The sequence below is a fragment of the Centruroides vittatus genome, unplaced genomic scaffold, assembly GCF_030686945.1.
Source record: "Centruroides vittatus isolate TY-2023 unplaced genomic scaffold, ASM3068694v2 contig_1342, whole genome shotgun sequence".
Classification (NCBI taxonomy): Eukaryota; Metazoa; Arthropoda; class Arachnida; order Scorpiones; family Buthidae; genus Centruroides; species Centruroides vittatus.
In genome coordinates, this window is record NW_027120854.1 from 205,962 (window position 1) to 223,759 (window position 17,798).

The following is a 17,798-nucleotide window of genomic DNA, read 5'->3' on the forward strand; positions in this document are numbered from 1 at the left end:
TCTGTCTAGAATATTTTTGATCTTCCTCCCACCATTATGCTCCATCTCTTGTTACGTATTAGGTTATGTTGAAATACAAGAAAATTCAAGTTATTTTTTGATAAAATATCAGATATTCTGATTGATAACATAGAAAGTTTAAATCTACTCACGAAATGGCATAGTCTTGTTTCTGTTATACTTTATTGCTAATGTGTTAATAATAATGTAAAGTTACAGTCATTTGGAGAAATATAATTGGTTAAGTGAAGAGGATAATCTAATTATCACATACAGGTTCATTATTAGTATCCCTCATACAACACTGCACTTCTATGACAGTTTTACTCACAGTTTGAAAATTGGGAAAATCCTCTGTACAAAATTTCACAATTTTTAAGTGCAAACTCTATTGTTCAATGTTTTTTTTATTCAAGTAAACATGTGCATTGTTTCAAATTTACCCGTGGATTTTAGAATATTGAAATTTTTCCTTTCTTTCGTACCTTTTGTCAGGTTTACTTTAATGAAAACTGATAGTACAGTACTCACAACATAAAAAACGAACCTCTCGAAAACATTTGCGAGACAATTTTTTACAAGATACACACCGGTAACAGGTTCGTTTTTTTATGTTGTGAGTGCAGTAAATTCCCAGTGTTAGTGAAGAGTTGAACATGATAGTACAGTTTTTGTCTTTCTTGTCCTAACCTTCCCATCAACCAGGTATTGTCATTGCTTTCAGACTTTAACCTTTAAGACTGTCATTGTGAACCTAACCATTTGTTTAGTATAGTGCAGATTTGCATAACTCAGCACTTTTCTGGAGCATAACTACTGTGTTATATGAGGGATACCTGTAATTTAAAAAAATATTTGTTTAAAAATACACTTCCCAGTTTGACATTGAGGACTGTGGGTGGGTCATTGGTGATATTGAAGTTATGAATACTTTGCTTGTTAATATCGAGAGTGATTATTTTATATTTCTTTTGGAGAAGGGTAATTTTCACTTACTAGATATATAGATAAATACAATGGGTGATCGGTCAACGAACATAATCTGTTCCAAGACTTTGTTCGCTATCCAAATTGTTTAACTGATTATTGATTTACCGTAGGTTTTTATGGGAATTTGATTAATTCGTTCTGGAGACCCAAAAAATAAAAAATATATACTTTCTTACTACGTTTATTTATATGTAATAATAAAAATGCATATATAGTCTTGCATTTTTATTAGTCATGTTTTTTCTGTTTATGGGGTTAAAGAATCTGTCCAATGTCAATTGCTTTTCTCTCTCCAGGATTTTTCAGAAGTAATTATTAGCATTGTAATTGTAGAGATCCCTAAGCCTATTAACCTCAACCTGGTTTGGATGCCATTCTAAGATCGTTGTTCTGACATCCCACTTCTTCAGAAGATCTTTAATAGCAGATATCGGCATTAATCTTCTTTTTCAGATGAGAACATCTCGCCGAGTTTCTTGGTGTTCTTCATTCAAGTGTTCTTGGCATTCTGTTGTCAGATCAGTTTCAGGTTCCATTATGAGCTCTTCAATGTTCTTTATTTCTCAGATGTGAGTTTTGTTACTCCTTTAGCTGCTTGAGTCTTCTTGATTATACTGTATCTTTCTTAGGTAAGATTGAACTGCAGCCTACTGTAGACCTGTTCAAGCCATACTGCCCAGGAACATCAGACATCTTCTACTCACTCTCTACTTTTGCTATTATACTCTCACCTTTCAAAAATAAAAATTGATGCAAAACTTAACAAGTGTCTGCCCGACAGTTTTGAGAATACTATAAAAGAATTGTTTCTGTCAGAAAAATAAATGGCTGGAATTACAAGGGAGAGTTTCAAAGTTCAGAGGAACTTGAAACGTCAATGTCGATGTCTCCCGCACTCCGAAAAGTTCTGAATTGTTGCCCGAAGACAAGGGATGACCAATCAGTATTCATTGGTTTACATCTCTTCTTCTTGTGTTTGTTCTGTGAGGTGTTCGTTGTCCGAACATAAAAATCTTTTGCAAAAGTGTTCATTATTTGTTCATTAACTGATCACCCACTGTACTTATTTTGGAGGATAAGAATGATTATTTATCTGCTACTAAAACTGTAGTGAAATTGAGTTCTCTTTATGGCAAAGCTGATACTAAACACCACGAGCATCTGGAGAGGGTTCAAATTGGGTACTTGTCCTCTATTGGGATCGAATAAAAAAAAATTTCACAAATTATACAAATAACATCCATTAACATGATTTTTTGATTAATAAATATTAGTATTATTATAGTCTGATGTAATCTGGCACTTGTTAGGCATTACTTCACAAATTATCATCATAAAAGTGATTGAGATATGTAATCTGTCATCCTTGATTGAGATGGTTTGTTTTTTTGTATTGATGAAATACTGTATTCCAGTACGGTTGGGAAACACTGTTGTATTCTATCATCTACTTGGGGAAAAAACTCCAAAAATATTAAATAAATAAATAAATATTTATTGATGTAACTATATGTTGCCAAGTTTTGCCTCTTGGAAGAACTTTCTGCGGACACCCATGCTAAAGTGGCACGAATAGTATTTGCCGAAAACACAAATCATGCTTTTAAAGGAAGAGGAGACTTAAAGAAGTGACCTGAAACATATCTTCAAAATACATTTTTTTGTCTAAATACTAGTAATAAACTTAACTGTGCATTATATTTTATAAAACAAATCTATACATAAAAGTTTAAACTGACAATTCACTAAAATGTGAAAGTCATATTTTATTTTTGATCCCATAATTACTATTGAAAACACAAAAACAGAAGGCTATCATACATAGAGGTTCAATAAACAACTTCTTACATAGAGATTTTTTTTTATTTTTTTGTATTAAATGTTTTTCGAGTCAACCAGCTTGTTGTAGGATATGACGAATTCTATCACGACACTTCGAGTCCATTACAATCCTCGAAAAATCAGACACTATTGGTGAAAGATGTGATTGTTGCATTTTGTGAATTTTTTCCTTCAAATATAACTAGAATTATAAAATTTTTTATACTTACAACAAGTTTACTATTTTTAAACTTGACTCCAAAACTGAGTAACTCTAAGCTCTGAAAATTTCTTCTTTCTATGTATATGATGACAATATTGTTTTTACCCCTTAGACTACAAGGGGAATTTGTATAGTGAAACCAGTCAAACAGCCTTTGGCCAATTTCATGTTTAAAGAGTTAATTTATGCAAATTTTTGACTTTTTTGATACATTAACTTGTAACGGAGATGAAAGTTTTATTTGTTTCTAATAGATTTTAAAAAATATACCATATTTAAATACCTGTTAATTAATTAAAGACTCAGTGTTAAAAAGTCGGGAAATATTGTGGCATTTATTTTATGTTAACTTAAATTTGCATAGGTAAAATTCTTTCATAGCTAATTGTGGAAGAAACTCTTCCAGAGATTTTTGATTGCTTTCCTGCAAAATTTGTTTTAAAACTGTTGCATTAATAGCTGTTGTTTCTCTGCAGGTTTATTAAAGTTGTTATACAGTGTGTGTTCCATTCGTTTGTTTTGGATAAAAGAAGAAAACAGACCGATTTAAGTAACTACACGATCGAGTAATGTATAAAAACTATTTGTTGACTTTTGTGAAAGAGTAAAAACAAGTAATACAATACAAGAGGTGCATGCAAACTTTCAGCAGATTTGAATGACTGCTTTCTCCAAAAAGAGCACTTTCTAGTGGGAGCGTAAAATTTTGCAACGTGTATCATAGTTTAAATGATAATTGAAGGAGCGGCAAACCTTCCATCAGATCTGAAAAACATTGTAAAGTTGGAGTCTGTGCTGAAATTGCCCGTGAAAATAATCCAGAACTGGGTATACCCCTAGTAATCTTATCCTTTGTAAGAATTTTTATGTTTTCACCAGGAAAGTGTTCTTTTTGAGAAGGTGGTTGTCCAAATCTCTGCTGTCTGTATGCCCCTATTCCATTTTTTTTTTCTGTTTTTTCCCTTTTAAAAACCCAAAAGCTAGCAATTACATGTTCTTTAATAATATAGTTACTTGTATCAGTCATTATTCATGCTTTTTTTAATCTGGAACAAACAATGAATGGAATATAAAATTGATTTTTTATATGGGTGATTGGATTTTGTATCTAATTGTAGAAAAGATTTTTTTGTATAGAAAATTCATATGATGATAGTACTAAGGGTTTTATTTCTTGAAAGCGTTGAAATTTTTATCCGTAAAACAGCAAATTTCAGCATATTGTTAATAATGTTATATGAAAATAATGTCAGAAGGCTTTATGAAATTATATATTTATAAAATTCCATTCTGTATCTCAATTTTTAATTACATATGGAGCATATTTATTTTATGATATACAATAGTATTTTAAAGTTAGGTTTCTTATCATTTGTATTGTTCACCCTGAGAAATATTTATTATAATTAAGTTTCTGTTAAATTTAAATTTTATTTCTTCTATAGATTGCACATACTTTTTAATTTACATTCATAGCAGAAATGTTCTGTTGGACTAAAATTCAACTATAATTTCTAATATAAATTCTGTGATTGCTAAATAGTAGTCTAGTAGTTTACTTTACTCTTTTATTTATAAATTCCCATTATTGGGTACAGTGTGGATACTTTATATTGAGTTAACCATTAGAAGAGTAAATACGAAAAACATTTTGAAGTCTTTTACAGTTTATTTAGTCGTCAGAATGCAATTAATGTTAACCGAATTGACCTTTCTATATAGGGTCTTTTCTGCCTACGTGTATGCAAATTGTTGCAAATGGATGTGTGGAATGGTGGTTCTTAAAGTTATCGGTCTGCAAACCACCTAAACGAATTGTAACAAACCACAGGCCACCTATATTTTGTCTGCTTCTTTATTCCATAAATATCACTGTATATAACATGTGGCCAAACCTTGTCACAATAGAAACCATATACCAGGGGTGGGCAAGCAATCGTTCGGTGGGAGCCGAAACGTAGGTTTTGCAAAATGCACGGGAGCCGCAGTTCTGTACCGTCGTGGCGGATAGTATGGTAAGGCGTTGTTTTATTATATAATATAAAACAAATATTGAATTTTTTTAATAAACATATTTTCACAAAATTATAAAAATAAAATTGTAAAAATAATAATAAAAAACAGAAATTAATACTTTCAGCAAGAGCTGCATGTAACTCAAAAAGAGCCTCATTTGCCCATGTCTGCCATATACCATCTATCAAAAATATGATATCTACATCCTACATTGGATTGGTAATTTGTGTATAACCTGTATTCTTTATACATTATATAGATACAGGGTGACAATAATTAACCCGTACAAAGTTTGTAGCAATGTTGCACCTGAACTTTTTTACTGTCACCAATTTACATACTATTGTTTAATTCTCCATGATTTCCTGCCCGTGTAGATGTATTTTCGATGTAATAAGAGTTAGTTCTTTATTTTTTTAATGGTGTCGAACAAATGTTGTGCAATTTTGGAGCTATTCCGGCAAGGAAAGCATCAATGTGAAATTGTTCGTCTGCTCGGTGTTCCAAAAATGACAGTCTCAGATGCAGTTCGGCGATTCAAGGAGCTTGGCCACAATGGTGACCGTCCCGGACGTGGAAGAAAGCGCACTGTCAACACGTCTAGGAACCGCAAGATCATCACAAAGCGAGTTGACTGACATGCGAAGGTCTCCATGAGAAAAATTGCTCGTGAGATTAGAATCAATCGCAAATCGGTGCGGTTAATGGCAAAAAAGGAACTCATACTCAAGCCCTACAAGTTCCAAAAGGTTCAGCTCCTCACCAATGAAAACAAGTGCATGAGACTCCAAAGATCCCGTTAACTCAAGCGTCGGGCCGCAGGTCGACAATGGGAGTGCATTCTCTTCACAGACGAAAAACTTTTCTCCGTACAACCATCAAAACGACAGGAACTGGTCCGCGGGGGCTCCTGGATGCTCAGCCGTCATCGAACATCACAAAATTCAATGTCAGTCACGGTTTGGGGCGAAATTTGTGCGAGCGGCAATACACCCCTTGTTTTCGTTGATCAAGGGGCCAAAATCAATCAAGATGTGTACCACCGTGACATTTTCGAGGCTATGGTACTTCTGTGGGCTCAGCAGCATTTTGGCAGTGCGAAATGGACGTTTCAGCAGGACTCGGCGCTGACACACAGGGCGAAGAAGACTCAGGAGTGTGCAAGGCTCATTTTCCCGATTTCATCTCGTCTGCGGAATGACCACCGTACTTGCCGAATCTGAACCCAATGGACTACAGTGTGTGGTCCATTTTGGAGGCCAGGGCCTGTTCTAAGCGCCATGAAAGTTTGGAGTCGCTGAAGCAATCCTTGTGCTGGAAGTGAGACAAACTGTCTCCAGAAGAGCGCGGCCCATCGCTGAGAATTTCAAAACGCATTTGGGGCTCTGCATCAAAGCAAAAGAAGGCCACTTTGAAACTGGCTGAATATCTGATTAATACGTAAAGTATTGTCACTGTTATATGCTGTTGTTTTGCTAATTTTCATTTCTTTAATAAATTTACGATACAAAAAACTTGTACGGGTTAATTATTGTCACCCTGTATATATACAGGGTGGGCCAGCGAAAACGAAACGGCAGAGTGTTCGTGTTCGTCCAAGCAAAGCGCTCGGACAGGTCGATTTTACTCTCGAGGGGACATCTTTTGCAATAAAGTTTTTGCGATTTTGAATACAACAGACGACAAAAAATTTTAAAAACTCATTTATTTTGTAATAACTAAACAAGCATTTATTTCGAAAAAAATGTTTGTTTAGTTAATATTCAGAATCGCAAAAACTTTATTGCAAAAGATGTCCCCTCGAGAGTAAAATCGACCTGTCCGAGCGCTTTGCTTGGACGAACACGAACACTCTGCCGTTTCGTTTTCGCTGGCCCACCCTGTATAGAGGAGTAGCACTAAAATCAAACCCTTACCTCTATGGGTTGGATGTGCTTTAAGGGAGCTGCAATAAGGATTTAGAAGAGCAAAATGAGCTCATGATCTGCAATTTGGCCACACCCAGTATATAATGATAGATTGTGTGCCAAAATATTTGACTATCCAATAACCTGTGAGAGATGTGGAGTGTGTGAAAACATTCTTTTTTTCTGGCTATGTGGCAAAGAATTGCATTTTGTGGCATCCGAAGAATGACCACATCAGTCTGGATTATCCGGTTTCACTCGTGGATCACAGTTTGAGAACCACAGGCACAGTAAAAGACTTTCACTTTTAGTTATTCTGATTTGTTTTGTCATGGATCTTTTAATATTTAGTTAACCATGTTACATAACTTAAATTTGTGTGCAAGAATAGTTTTCATATTAAAATACTTAGAAACTAATGTTAATAGCTTAGTAGCTGGAGTGTGATCTTGCTTTTCTTTCAATCCCAGAATTTAATGTTAGTGATAAGTACTGTTTAGTAACTTGGAGATACTTTTTACATCATCATAATGGAATTTGATTGTGTAGATTAGTAAAAGTGATACTAATAAAGTAAAAAGTGCTTATTTGAAAGTTTACGAATGATATTAAATATATATATATTTAAATATAAGGAGATTTTAACTCGTGCATGTCGACCACCTGTGCACGCACGTAATGTTAAAGCCCACGTTATAATTTATTGCCTCGTAAAGTACATCTGGAAATTTTTTATAAAAATAGTTTTTATTTATTTGTAGAAATTAAGTGAGATGTAGTTGTTATTATCGAAAAAAAAGAAAAAGTTTAAATGGGAATGAAAAACTTAGTGTAGAAAGTGATGATGTTATCAGATTATCCTTCTGAAGATTATTTAAAGATTAGTGATTAATTTATCTTTATCATTTGGGGTAGATTATAAAGTTATTTATCTGTCATTTCCTTCCAGAAAGAGTTTTATCTGATGGCATAGTGAAGGTTATTGGTTCCAATTTGAAATTTTTGACATTTTTCCTTTCTCTCCCCCTTTTTTTGTTGACTTTAACCTTCTCATTTCACTGGATGAGTTTCTATGTGGTGATTAATTTTGATTTGATAAATAAGTAAATTTGTTATCCTTTTTAATGTCATAAATAGTAATTTTAGTTACAAAAGCTTAAAGACGTTAATTATACTCATACAATCATACGTGGAGTGGAAACTTCATGTATAGTTGTAAGAGTATGCTTATTTCTCCTGTTGGGTTTAGTTTGTAGAACATTAAACCCAAATAGCCCACCTCAGTGAAAGTGCTTGGAGGCTAGGTTTTTATACAAATTTTTATATTAAATTCGAGGTTATGGAAGTGAATGAAATAATTTTATTATATAAACTATATTTTGATGCACAATTTTGTTTCTGGTTAAACGTGGTTCTATTTTAAACTGCTTTTTTTCAATGGAAGCCAATTAAATTTACATAAATCCTTTTTTTTCCAGTTTAATCTCTTGTTAATAAGTGGGAAATATTTGCATGTAGATCTTTATCTGTAACATTTTTGTATGTTATGACATGTTTTTTACAAAAATATCTGTGTAGACAGGTGTCTAAGCTCCGGGATGTTTTAGCTAGAAATGGAAATTTAATGAAAAAAGTATAATCTAAGATGAGGATATAACTTAGGTGTTTCGAATTTACCTGTAAATTTTCTCAATTACAATAGATCTCATTTTGATACCTCACTACATAATGTGCAAATTATAATGATGATTATCATCATTATAATTTGCAAACATTTTCCATTATGATTATATGAAAATTTGTCGTTTTGATATGATACTACACACTTCAAACTGTGTTTTAATATCTATGCTTATGTAAAATTAGATATACGAGGGCTATTTTTTAAATAAGGTCCGTTTTTTAATAAGAAGAAAAATACTGTAAATATCGTTAAAATATATTTTTTTCTATATCCTACATACTTATATCTACTTTTTTACATAATTTCCATTTTGTTTAAACATTTGTCATACCGCTCAACAATTTTTTGAATTCCGACTTCAAAGAAATCTGCCGCCCTGTCAAGAAGCCCAATCCACGACTGCAGTTTTCACTTCTCCTTCGTGTTGAAATGTTGACCACCAAGGAACTCCTTTAAGTATCGAAACAAGTGAAAATCACTGGGTGCAAGGTCTGGACTGTGTGGATGATCGTATCGAGTCAAAACGCTAAAGCACTGTTTAATCTTTTTGTTTTGTGATCGTCAGAAAGCAGTCTTGGAACGCACCGAGAAAACAATTTTCGATAATTCAGTTTCTCCGAAACAATGGTATACAAAACTGATCTTGAAATCTGTGGAAATTCAATTGATAACGTTGAAATCGTGAATCGTCGGTCCTCTCGAATTTTGTTATCCATATCACGAACCAAATCTTCAGAAATCAGAGAAGGTCGGCCAGGGCGTGGCTCATCGTGCACATTAACTCGCCCATCCTTGAACATTCTTACCCATTTTCGAACTTTACTGTCACTCATAGCATTATCACCGTAAACTTCACAAATCTGACAGTGAATTTTCGCTGCTGCCAAGTTTCTTGCATTCAAGAATCGAATAACAGATCGTATCTCACAGTCGGCGGGAGACTCAATTTTCTTAAACATTTTAAACTTCTACAGCTCAGCATATAGACAGACGATATGGCTGCAAATGGCGTCAAAACGCGCGCCAAGCTTGCTCGGAGCAGAAGCATATGCATACTGCCGTGATTGCGCATTATTCTCACTTTTATTCACAAACGGACCTTATTTAAAAAATAGCTTTCGTATGTCAACTTGTACAATCAATTAAGTGCTAAGAGTGTGAATCTACTGTATCACATACAGTATTTGCTCTTTCATTCTTGTGGGAGATTTTATTAAGGAATTGACTCCATATTTGAGATTGCAAGTTAAAATTGTTCGTAAAAAATAAACTTACTATTATTATTAATTCATAATTTATAAACAAACAGATAATTTGGTTCTTCAAGTATTATGTTTTTATAATAGTTTTGATTGTTTGATACAGATCTATGTTATCTAATATTGCCAAAACAGAGAACTAAAACTAAACAATACAATTTACAACATTTTTGTATTCTTAATATAATATGAATCGGCCAAAAATAAAATTTAACATTAATTTTTCTTTTTTGCTTATTTTTTTTTTTCAGTTATAATTGAAAAAGCTGAACAGAAAAGAGCATTATTTAAAATATATTTGCTTAGAAAGTTCATTATGATCATGAAGGTTTCAGATAATGACTTTTAATGAGAATCGTGAGATCATTTATACAATTAAAATATGTTAATCCTTCCTTATGTGTATATATAACGTAAACCACACGTACCCGAACCAATTACCGGTGTTGGAAAAAATGAAAAAATCTGTCGTTAACGTTTTCGAACTTTGGAAGTTCTTCTTCGGACAATAAAAGCGACTGAACGCAGAATATAACGTAACAAGTGAATTTCTGAACATACCTTTGTTTGTAGAATTATGAAACTACAGCCAGATTTACACTTATAAGAACACTGCTTTCACGTAATTACCAAATTTTTCCAAGTAAAAAAAAAAGTTGTAACATGAAAATGTTAGAGATACTGTTAGTAAAGCTTAGACTTGCATGCCCTTCATAGTCAGAAATCATTGTTTGTGGAGGTGTATTTTTCACAGGCTGAAAGAGATGGAAGTTGCTGGGTGCTGGGTCTGGGCCATAGGGAGGTAGTTCTGAAATCTCTTGGTATGTATCAACTTAGGAACGGATACATTGAGTGGCATTTGGTTTTGTATTGTCAGGCAATAGAATAACATCCTCTTACAACAGATTAACTCTTTAAAGTTATAGGGTATTTGTTGTCTTCCACTCTATTTTAGAGACCACCTTATCTTATTTATTGATCTTCCCTTGTGTGTAAGACCTCACTTTACATCTTCAGTTATTTCTTGGCATGTTTCTCCCATCACCTCGTATACTATTCCACTTTTTTAATGAATTTTTTGTTTTCCTAGAACATTTTCTCAATTTCTTTGCCAAAAGAAATTTTGCCATTAGGGATAAATTTATGAAAAACCTTTAAGGATAAATTTGTAGAAATACGTCATTTAAATTTATCAATGTGCTTTCTGTTTTAATTGTATATTTATTATGTTGTTTTTGTTTGTGTGTGTGTGAAATTTAGCACAGTACAAAATTAGTTTTGAATGAGAAAAGAATTGAATGAATTGTATGCTTAAATGAGCTAATAAATCACAAAACTATTTAATGTACACACCAAATTGCTTTCACCTAAAATTTCTACACAAGTTCTCTTGTCAACTTCTTGTATGACACCATCTCATGATACTTCTTTTTAAGCAAATGAACTGACTTGGTATTGCCGAATTAACTTTTATAACAGCTTTTTATCGGCATTATAACCGAATGTTCATTTCTGTGGAAATTCATTCTATGAGTTTAGTTAAAATGCAGCAAGAATTTAAGTTTGTGGGAATAAATATAATTGTACTTCAGAGTGCAGCGAGCATTGTCGTCTTTTATGTTTATCTAGAAAGCATTGCTAAGCACACTCGACTGACATATTCCGAGATTACGGAGAATTTGTTTTTAAGAACTGGTGTTTTTATTAGTCCTTAGAATAAAATTTTGTCTTTTGTTTTCTCAATGCATCTAATTATTGATAATTATTAAAGAATTTTAAATGTATTCATTCATAACATTCTTTGTAAATTATTATTTATGTCATTGTAGAGATACTATCTGAAAACAGGCAGAATTTTCTGTTTTTGATTATTTTAAAAGCTAGTCTAAATTAATGTCTTAATGTCTAATTTTAAAAAACTTTTTCATAACTTTTAAATTGATAGAGTTGTGCAATGGAAATAGAAATGTTTTTTATTGTATGAAGGAATATATTCCAGACATTTTTCAAATGCTATTCAAAGGTATTGATTTCCGACTCCAAACGTGCCGAAATTTGTCCCGACGGAATCTCTTTGTGAAAAAATTAAATTTTGTAATGTTAACTGTCAAAAAATGAAAAACTTACTGTGTTGTTCCTTGTGATATACAATGAAGAAAGCATTATGATGATTGAAATTTCACAGAAATAATAAAAATTAACATGAATGTTTTTATTACTGTTAAGTTCAATTGTAAACAAGTTTTGTATTTTAATACAAGAAATTTTATTACATGCCAGAATATAATCCAGTTCTTAATTACTATCAAGGTTGAATAATGAGAACTTATTATAGAACAATAAGAACTTGATAAAATTATTTTATTTTACGGATAATATTTTGACAATTCTCAAATAAAATTGCTTAGCCGACTCAAAGCAGGAAGGGCAACACCTTGTTTTTTCGTTTTGCTTTCATAAATATAGAAATTATTTAATGATACGTAAATGAGAGAGATGTGTTCTAAATGTTCCATTTAAAACACATCTCTCTTATATAAATTGCCCTCTCATTCAAATGAAAGAGTCGATATCCAGACAGATAAAATTCCAGACAAGTTACCGATGATCTGATTTTGTATAAGGTTAAATACTGTAACTGGTTAAGGTATCAGAATGTATTCATTTGTATAATGGGACTGTTCTTAGATGTTTATTAATTAATGAACAGGAGACAACCAAGATCAATGTATTAGTTTGAAACAATCAGAAAATGAGACATTTCTGTTTACTGATTAATAAAAGAAAATCAGTTACTTTGTATCTTTAAAATGGTCAAAAGTTTTAATCTATGAAAATGTTTTAAACTTGGCCGTCTTCAGGCTATGTAGTTCTTTAGTGGAATACACTTAAATTTAAAATTTCACACTCAAAAAGAATGTAAAATTTGAAATTTAAGTGCATGCTGCTATGGAACACATCCTTGTTTCTGGGTAACGAGGATATATTGATGCAGTGTGGTGTGAAAGAGAATGCAATTGAGCAAATGCATCAAGGGTGTCTGTGTTGGTTTGGCTGAGTGGAGAGAATGTCAAAAGATATGGTGTGTAAGATGTATGTGGGAAGTGTAGAGTAGAAGACTGAGGAAATTATGTGCTGAGCAAGTGGAAGTGTGTCTGAAAGAGAAACAACTGCTTATTTCACTTAGAAATAGATTCTAAGTCAAAAAAGGTGCCAAGTGTGTGTGAAAAGATTCACAAATATAGAGAAGTGAAAGAAGTATGTATAGAGAGAGAGAAATGGTGCAAGGTTGTTAAATATTTATGGTACATGATTTTAACAGGTCTCAGGGTGAAAGAGTGGGTGAATGTTATTGGTGTGCTATGCTCTGCCCATATGATATTCTTCAGAGGACTGGAGCTTGCAGGGTATCATGCACAGAAAATCTACTCATTTCTTGGCTACCTCTAGAAAATGCCATGACGGTATGGCAGTAGCTGCTGTAGAACAATTTAATCTGGAGACAACTTGAGTTTAGAGCCAAAAACAAACTTGTACTCACTTAACTTTATTGTACCTCGAAGCCCTGGAAATATACAGAGTCAGCCGGACAGGGAGATGTAAACACCAAAGACGGCATGCTTTCCTATGCTTGGCGCTACGTATGCAAAGAACAAAAAAACGACGACGATGCATAACACACACATAAGTTTGAATATAGTTTAAAAACTAATCATTTGTTCTAAGAGTGGAATCCGATTGTTCTTTTAACCCGAAGCAGACCTCGACCGAGGCTAAAAACGTTTGTTTTACGAATGGTTAAGCAGTACCGGATAAAGGTTAAGTGAGTACGAATTTGTTCAAAATACCGGTATTTAGAGTAGAAGATTTGTGAGAGCCAAAAACGTTCACACATCTTAAAAGGTACGGTTGATTAACGTCCATTAATATCACTCGTGGTTCAATTAAATATTTATCGATTTGTACGTAATGTATATTAATATATTTTCTTTCAACTGCATAAAAATAGTCAATAAGAAAAAAACACCTTTAAAAATCCAGCAAATAATTTTCACAATCTATTTCATCTTAATCGAGGAAGATTGGTAAAACTGTTCGAAAACATTTTTATTAGTAGAGTTATTTGCTGGATTTTTAAAGGTGTTTTTTTCTTATATGTAAAGTATGTATTTACATCCAACTGAGACTTGAATGTTACTCACAGTGTAAATAAGTAATCAATTAAATATTTGAAAGGACCTTTAGAAGCTTGTTAGTGCAGATTAGACCTAATAACATAATTTCTTTTATTGGTTTTGATTACATTGTTAGTAATCTATAAGATTTTTAAGACAAACTGCTTATCTTAGCATTCTATGGAAAGTACACACAATTTTTCTGTAAGTATGCACTAAGTACATGCACTAAGAATGCTTAGAAATAAATTTAATTGTAATTTCCATTTTAGAGTGTATGTTGTGAGAATATTGAACATATATAAATATGTCCATCTAATTTAAAATGGACAAATTCTTCCAAATTGGAAAACATCTGTTTAAAATCCATTTCAAACTATTTTTTTGAGGGAATATTTTTAAAAAGTGAGACCCTTTGGACCTTATCCACCATTAGAAGTCAACAGAAGTTAATTTAAATCTTTCTTTTCTGTCAACTTCTGGTTGCAAAGCGAGTTTTCTTGGGATGAGAATATTTTAATAAGGCAATCCGAATTATAGTTACGTTCGAGGAAATTCCTTATCAAGTTTTGTAAGATATAATTTTTAAGTTCTTAAAAGACAGGAGAGTGCAGTGGAAGATTTTTGAACTAGACTTAAGCTAATTAATTTATGATCTTAGCACAACAGCCTTATTTTAGACCTAACTCCATAATTTCTTACTAATTAACTTAATTCTGGCTCAAAAATGATACCATTTTGATGTCTTTCCATCTTATTGTATTCAAACTCTTATCCAATATTATATAAAATTTTCAATTTATTTTATGTATTATAATAAAATTTTTAATGGAATTTTTAAAAAATACAGAATAAATTTTATACATTTATATCTGATATTTAATTTTAAAATATAGAGAAATTTTGAACGAGGAAACACAAAGAATATTGAGAAAGGAACGTAACGATTGTTTTTTTTCTCTTGCAGTCGCTTGGTTGCTATTTTAATAATTACAAATTTCATATAATTTACTTTGTGAAAAGTCAAGAACTATGTTTTTAATTATCATAAAATGATATATTCTGGATTTTTTGTAACATAAAATAAGTTATTGTCATTTATGGTCATTTTAAGCCACGTATGGTTGTTACACAAAGAGCTTAAGGAGAATTAAAGATTGGGATTACTTGAATTGTCAATGTAATCCGCTTATAAACTTGTGATGTTTCGTGTTTGTTTAAGTGAATTTTTGTTTTGTCGAGCAAAAATTAAATACGAATGATGTCAGATAAATTGCAATGAATGTTTATTTGGTCACGTGTAAGTTGCCTTTTATTTCTGATTGTTTGATACCAAATATTTGGCTGTTTATATATTGAAGATTGTTTTTTCTTAATTTATTTTATATTAATATAATTGTAACTTAATTAATATTGAAGATAAGCTTTGTTTATCTAAGATGAATTTTCACACCCTTTCCTAGCCAGTGACTTTGTAGGAAGACATGAACATCACCTATAAATATCATCCTTGACCTTTAGAGGGTTGTGACCTGGTTGTTGGGAAACACAGATGCTGAAATAGATACTAAACTGTACTTTTTAAGATTAATATCATTACCTTTAATCGGAATTAATGTAAAAATATTACACGCTTACAATCTCTTTGTAGTTCTTCACATTTTTTTTTTACGTAAGGAGAGGACGTAGTAGAGGTAATTTGTTTTACTTGTGGACAAAATCAAAATATTTTCTAGTTTTACAAACCAAACAAGGTTATTCGGTAGATATTTTTTAATATAATGTCAAGAAATAAAAATTTAGAGCAGATAAAATGAATTAATAATGTCATATGGTTGCCAGATGGCAACATTTCAAATCAATGAAAGATATTAGTCTGCATTCTCCTCGCAGAAAATTAAAAGTGGATAAATATCGGAGGCTGACGACATTAATGCGTTTTATTAGGAATAACTTTCCGCCGACGTCGGTGTAGTATTTTTTATCCTCAATATAAGGTTACATTCTCTCGGAGTTCATTATATTCTGTATGATTTACTTAAATGTGGTGTTAACAAATGCTTGTTTTGTTACAGCCTCGGTACTGTACGATGCTCTGAACAATGTAGCTATGGCTTCCGAGCAGCAGCTGAATAATGATCAGTTAATGGAAAAGGTAAGGCGACTTTTTTTTTTGGTTTTTTACGAAATTAACCGAGTAGTTAATTAGCAAATAAGTAAGTTATCTTAAAATATTAAATACAAAGCTGTAAAAAATGACTTTTCTTAGTTTTTGTTTATCTGACATTTAGCTCCTGTAATGTTATTTTGAATGTTTATACAGAGATAATACAATATAAAAAAGTATTTGGAGGAACATTCAAAAAAATTATTCTGGACATTACCAAAACAAGCCATTAATCTTGTTGGGATGTAATTTTATGTAGTGACTGGCTATAAAATTACTTCAGATTTATAATAATTTATGCTCTAATTTAGATTAGTTGTCTGCATTAAATGTTACATAATTAACTGCTCAGGTTAGTAGTTTTGGAACATCATTTGTTGCATTATTGGAACTGTTCATATACAGTATATCCAAACATTTTATGCTTATATTTTTATATTTGAGCAGCATTATGGACTGTTTTCAAAAAAATTATTTTAAAATATTCAGTTATTAATGCCTTTTGTTTAAAATGTGGTTTCCACAAAAACATTCTAGGTTCTTTTTCTTTAGAACACATGGCACAAAATCCATGTAATGACACCTTTTAAACATAATACAAATGTCGTGAATGCAGCTTCATTTAAATATTTTTGATAAATTTTATAAAATTTATTTTTCTATTTGAAGTTTGGACATACTGTATATTAACTTCAGTAAAACAGTAAGTGATTTACTGTCTATTATTAGGAGTCTTATTTTATTTCTGATGTGTCTTTCTTCCAGTTTGTCTGGATTAGTCACATTATAATGTAGATCTTGTGCGTGGAGTAATTTTTAAATATATCAGTGTTCACACAATGATTGGTTAGAGTGATGAAAGTGTACAATGGCCATAAACTTTGAATAAAGATGGTATGTGCTTGTGCCATAAAGGCAAGTAAAGAACACAGATATTATTTTTAAATATTTGGTTAATTGTATTTTTTCTTTTTTCAAGTTTTATAATTGCTACTTTTTAATTCTTTTGAAAGAAAAATATCTAAATCTAAGCATTTTTTAAGAAATTTTTTTAGCTTTTTATGAATATATTTCAGTTTTCAGATAATAAATAGCTTAAATAACAGAGATAATTTAAAATTTTTAAACTTATAGAGACTAGTTTATACAGTAATTAGATTCTGTATGCAGCTACAATAGATAAGTTAGCAGAATTTTGGTTATGACTCCATTAAAAACTACATTAAGCACCACATTCAATGATAGCATTCCTAACATTTTAGTGACATGTGTATTCTATTACCATTAGCATTTTCATTTAAATGAACTGTCTTTGCTCTGAGGCATTTGTGTGACAAATTCTGATGTATAAATGCAACTCTAAAAGTCAAATGACCTGTGTCAAACTATAGTGTTTTGAGTTTGATGTCGACTAGAATTTCACCGGAGATGATGACACTACACTCACGACTAGGGATTGCTGGCAAACTCGAAATTTCGTGGAGTTGGAATAAAATTTGATATTTATTATGAAAATACTACCGTGAGAAATACTCTCATCTTCAAGCTTTACATAT

The 17,798-nt window shown here is 31.7% G+C and overlaps 1 protein-coding gene across 4 annotated transcripts in view; it reads left to right on the forward strand.

The window, feature by feature from the left end:
* The window catches only part of LOC136990815 (spermatogenesis-associated serine-rich protein 2-like), a 54,024-nt gene that overhangs the window by 18,896 nt on the left and 17,330 nt on the right, over positions 1-17,798 (forward strand). For 3 of the 4 annotated variants that reach the window (XM_067289246.1, XM_067289242.1, XM_067289244.1), the window contains exon 2: positions 16,151-16,230. In XM_067289246.1, the coding sequence (XP_067145347.1) occupies positions 16,186-16,230 (45 nt within the window). In that variant the 5' untranslated portion in view covers positions 16,151-16,185. Of the gene's footprint in view, positions 1-15,892; positions 16,041-16,150; positions 16,231-17,798 lie in introns of those variants that run through there. The other variant, XM_067289245.1, reaches the window with a different exon arrangement.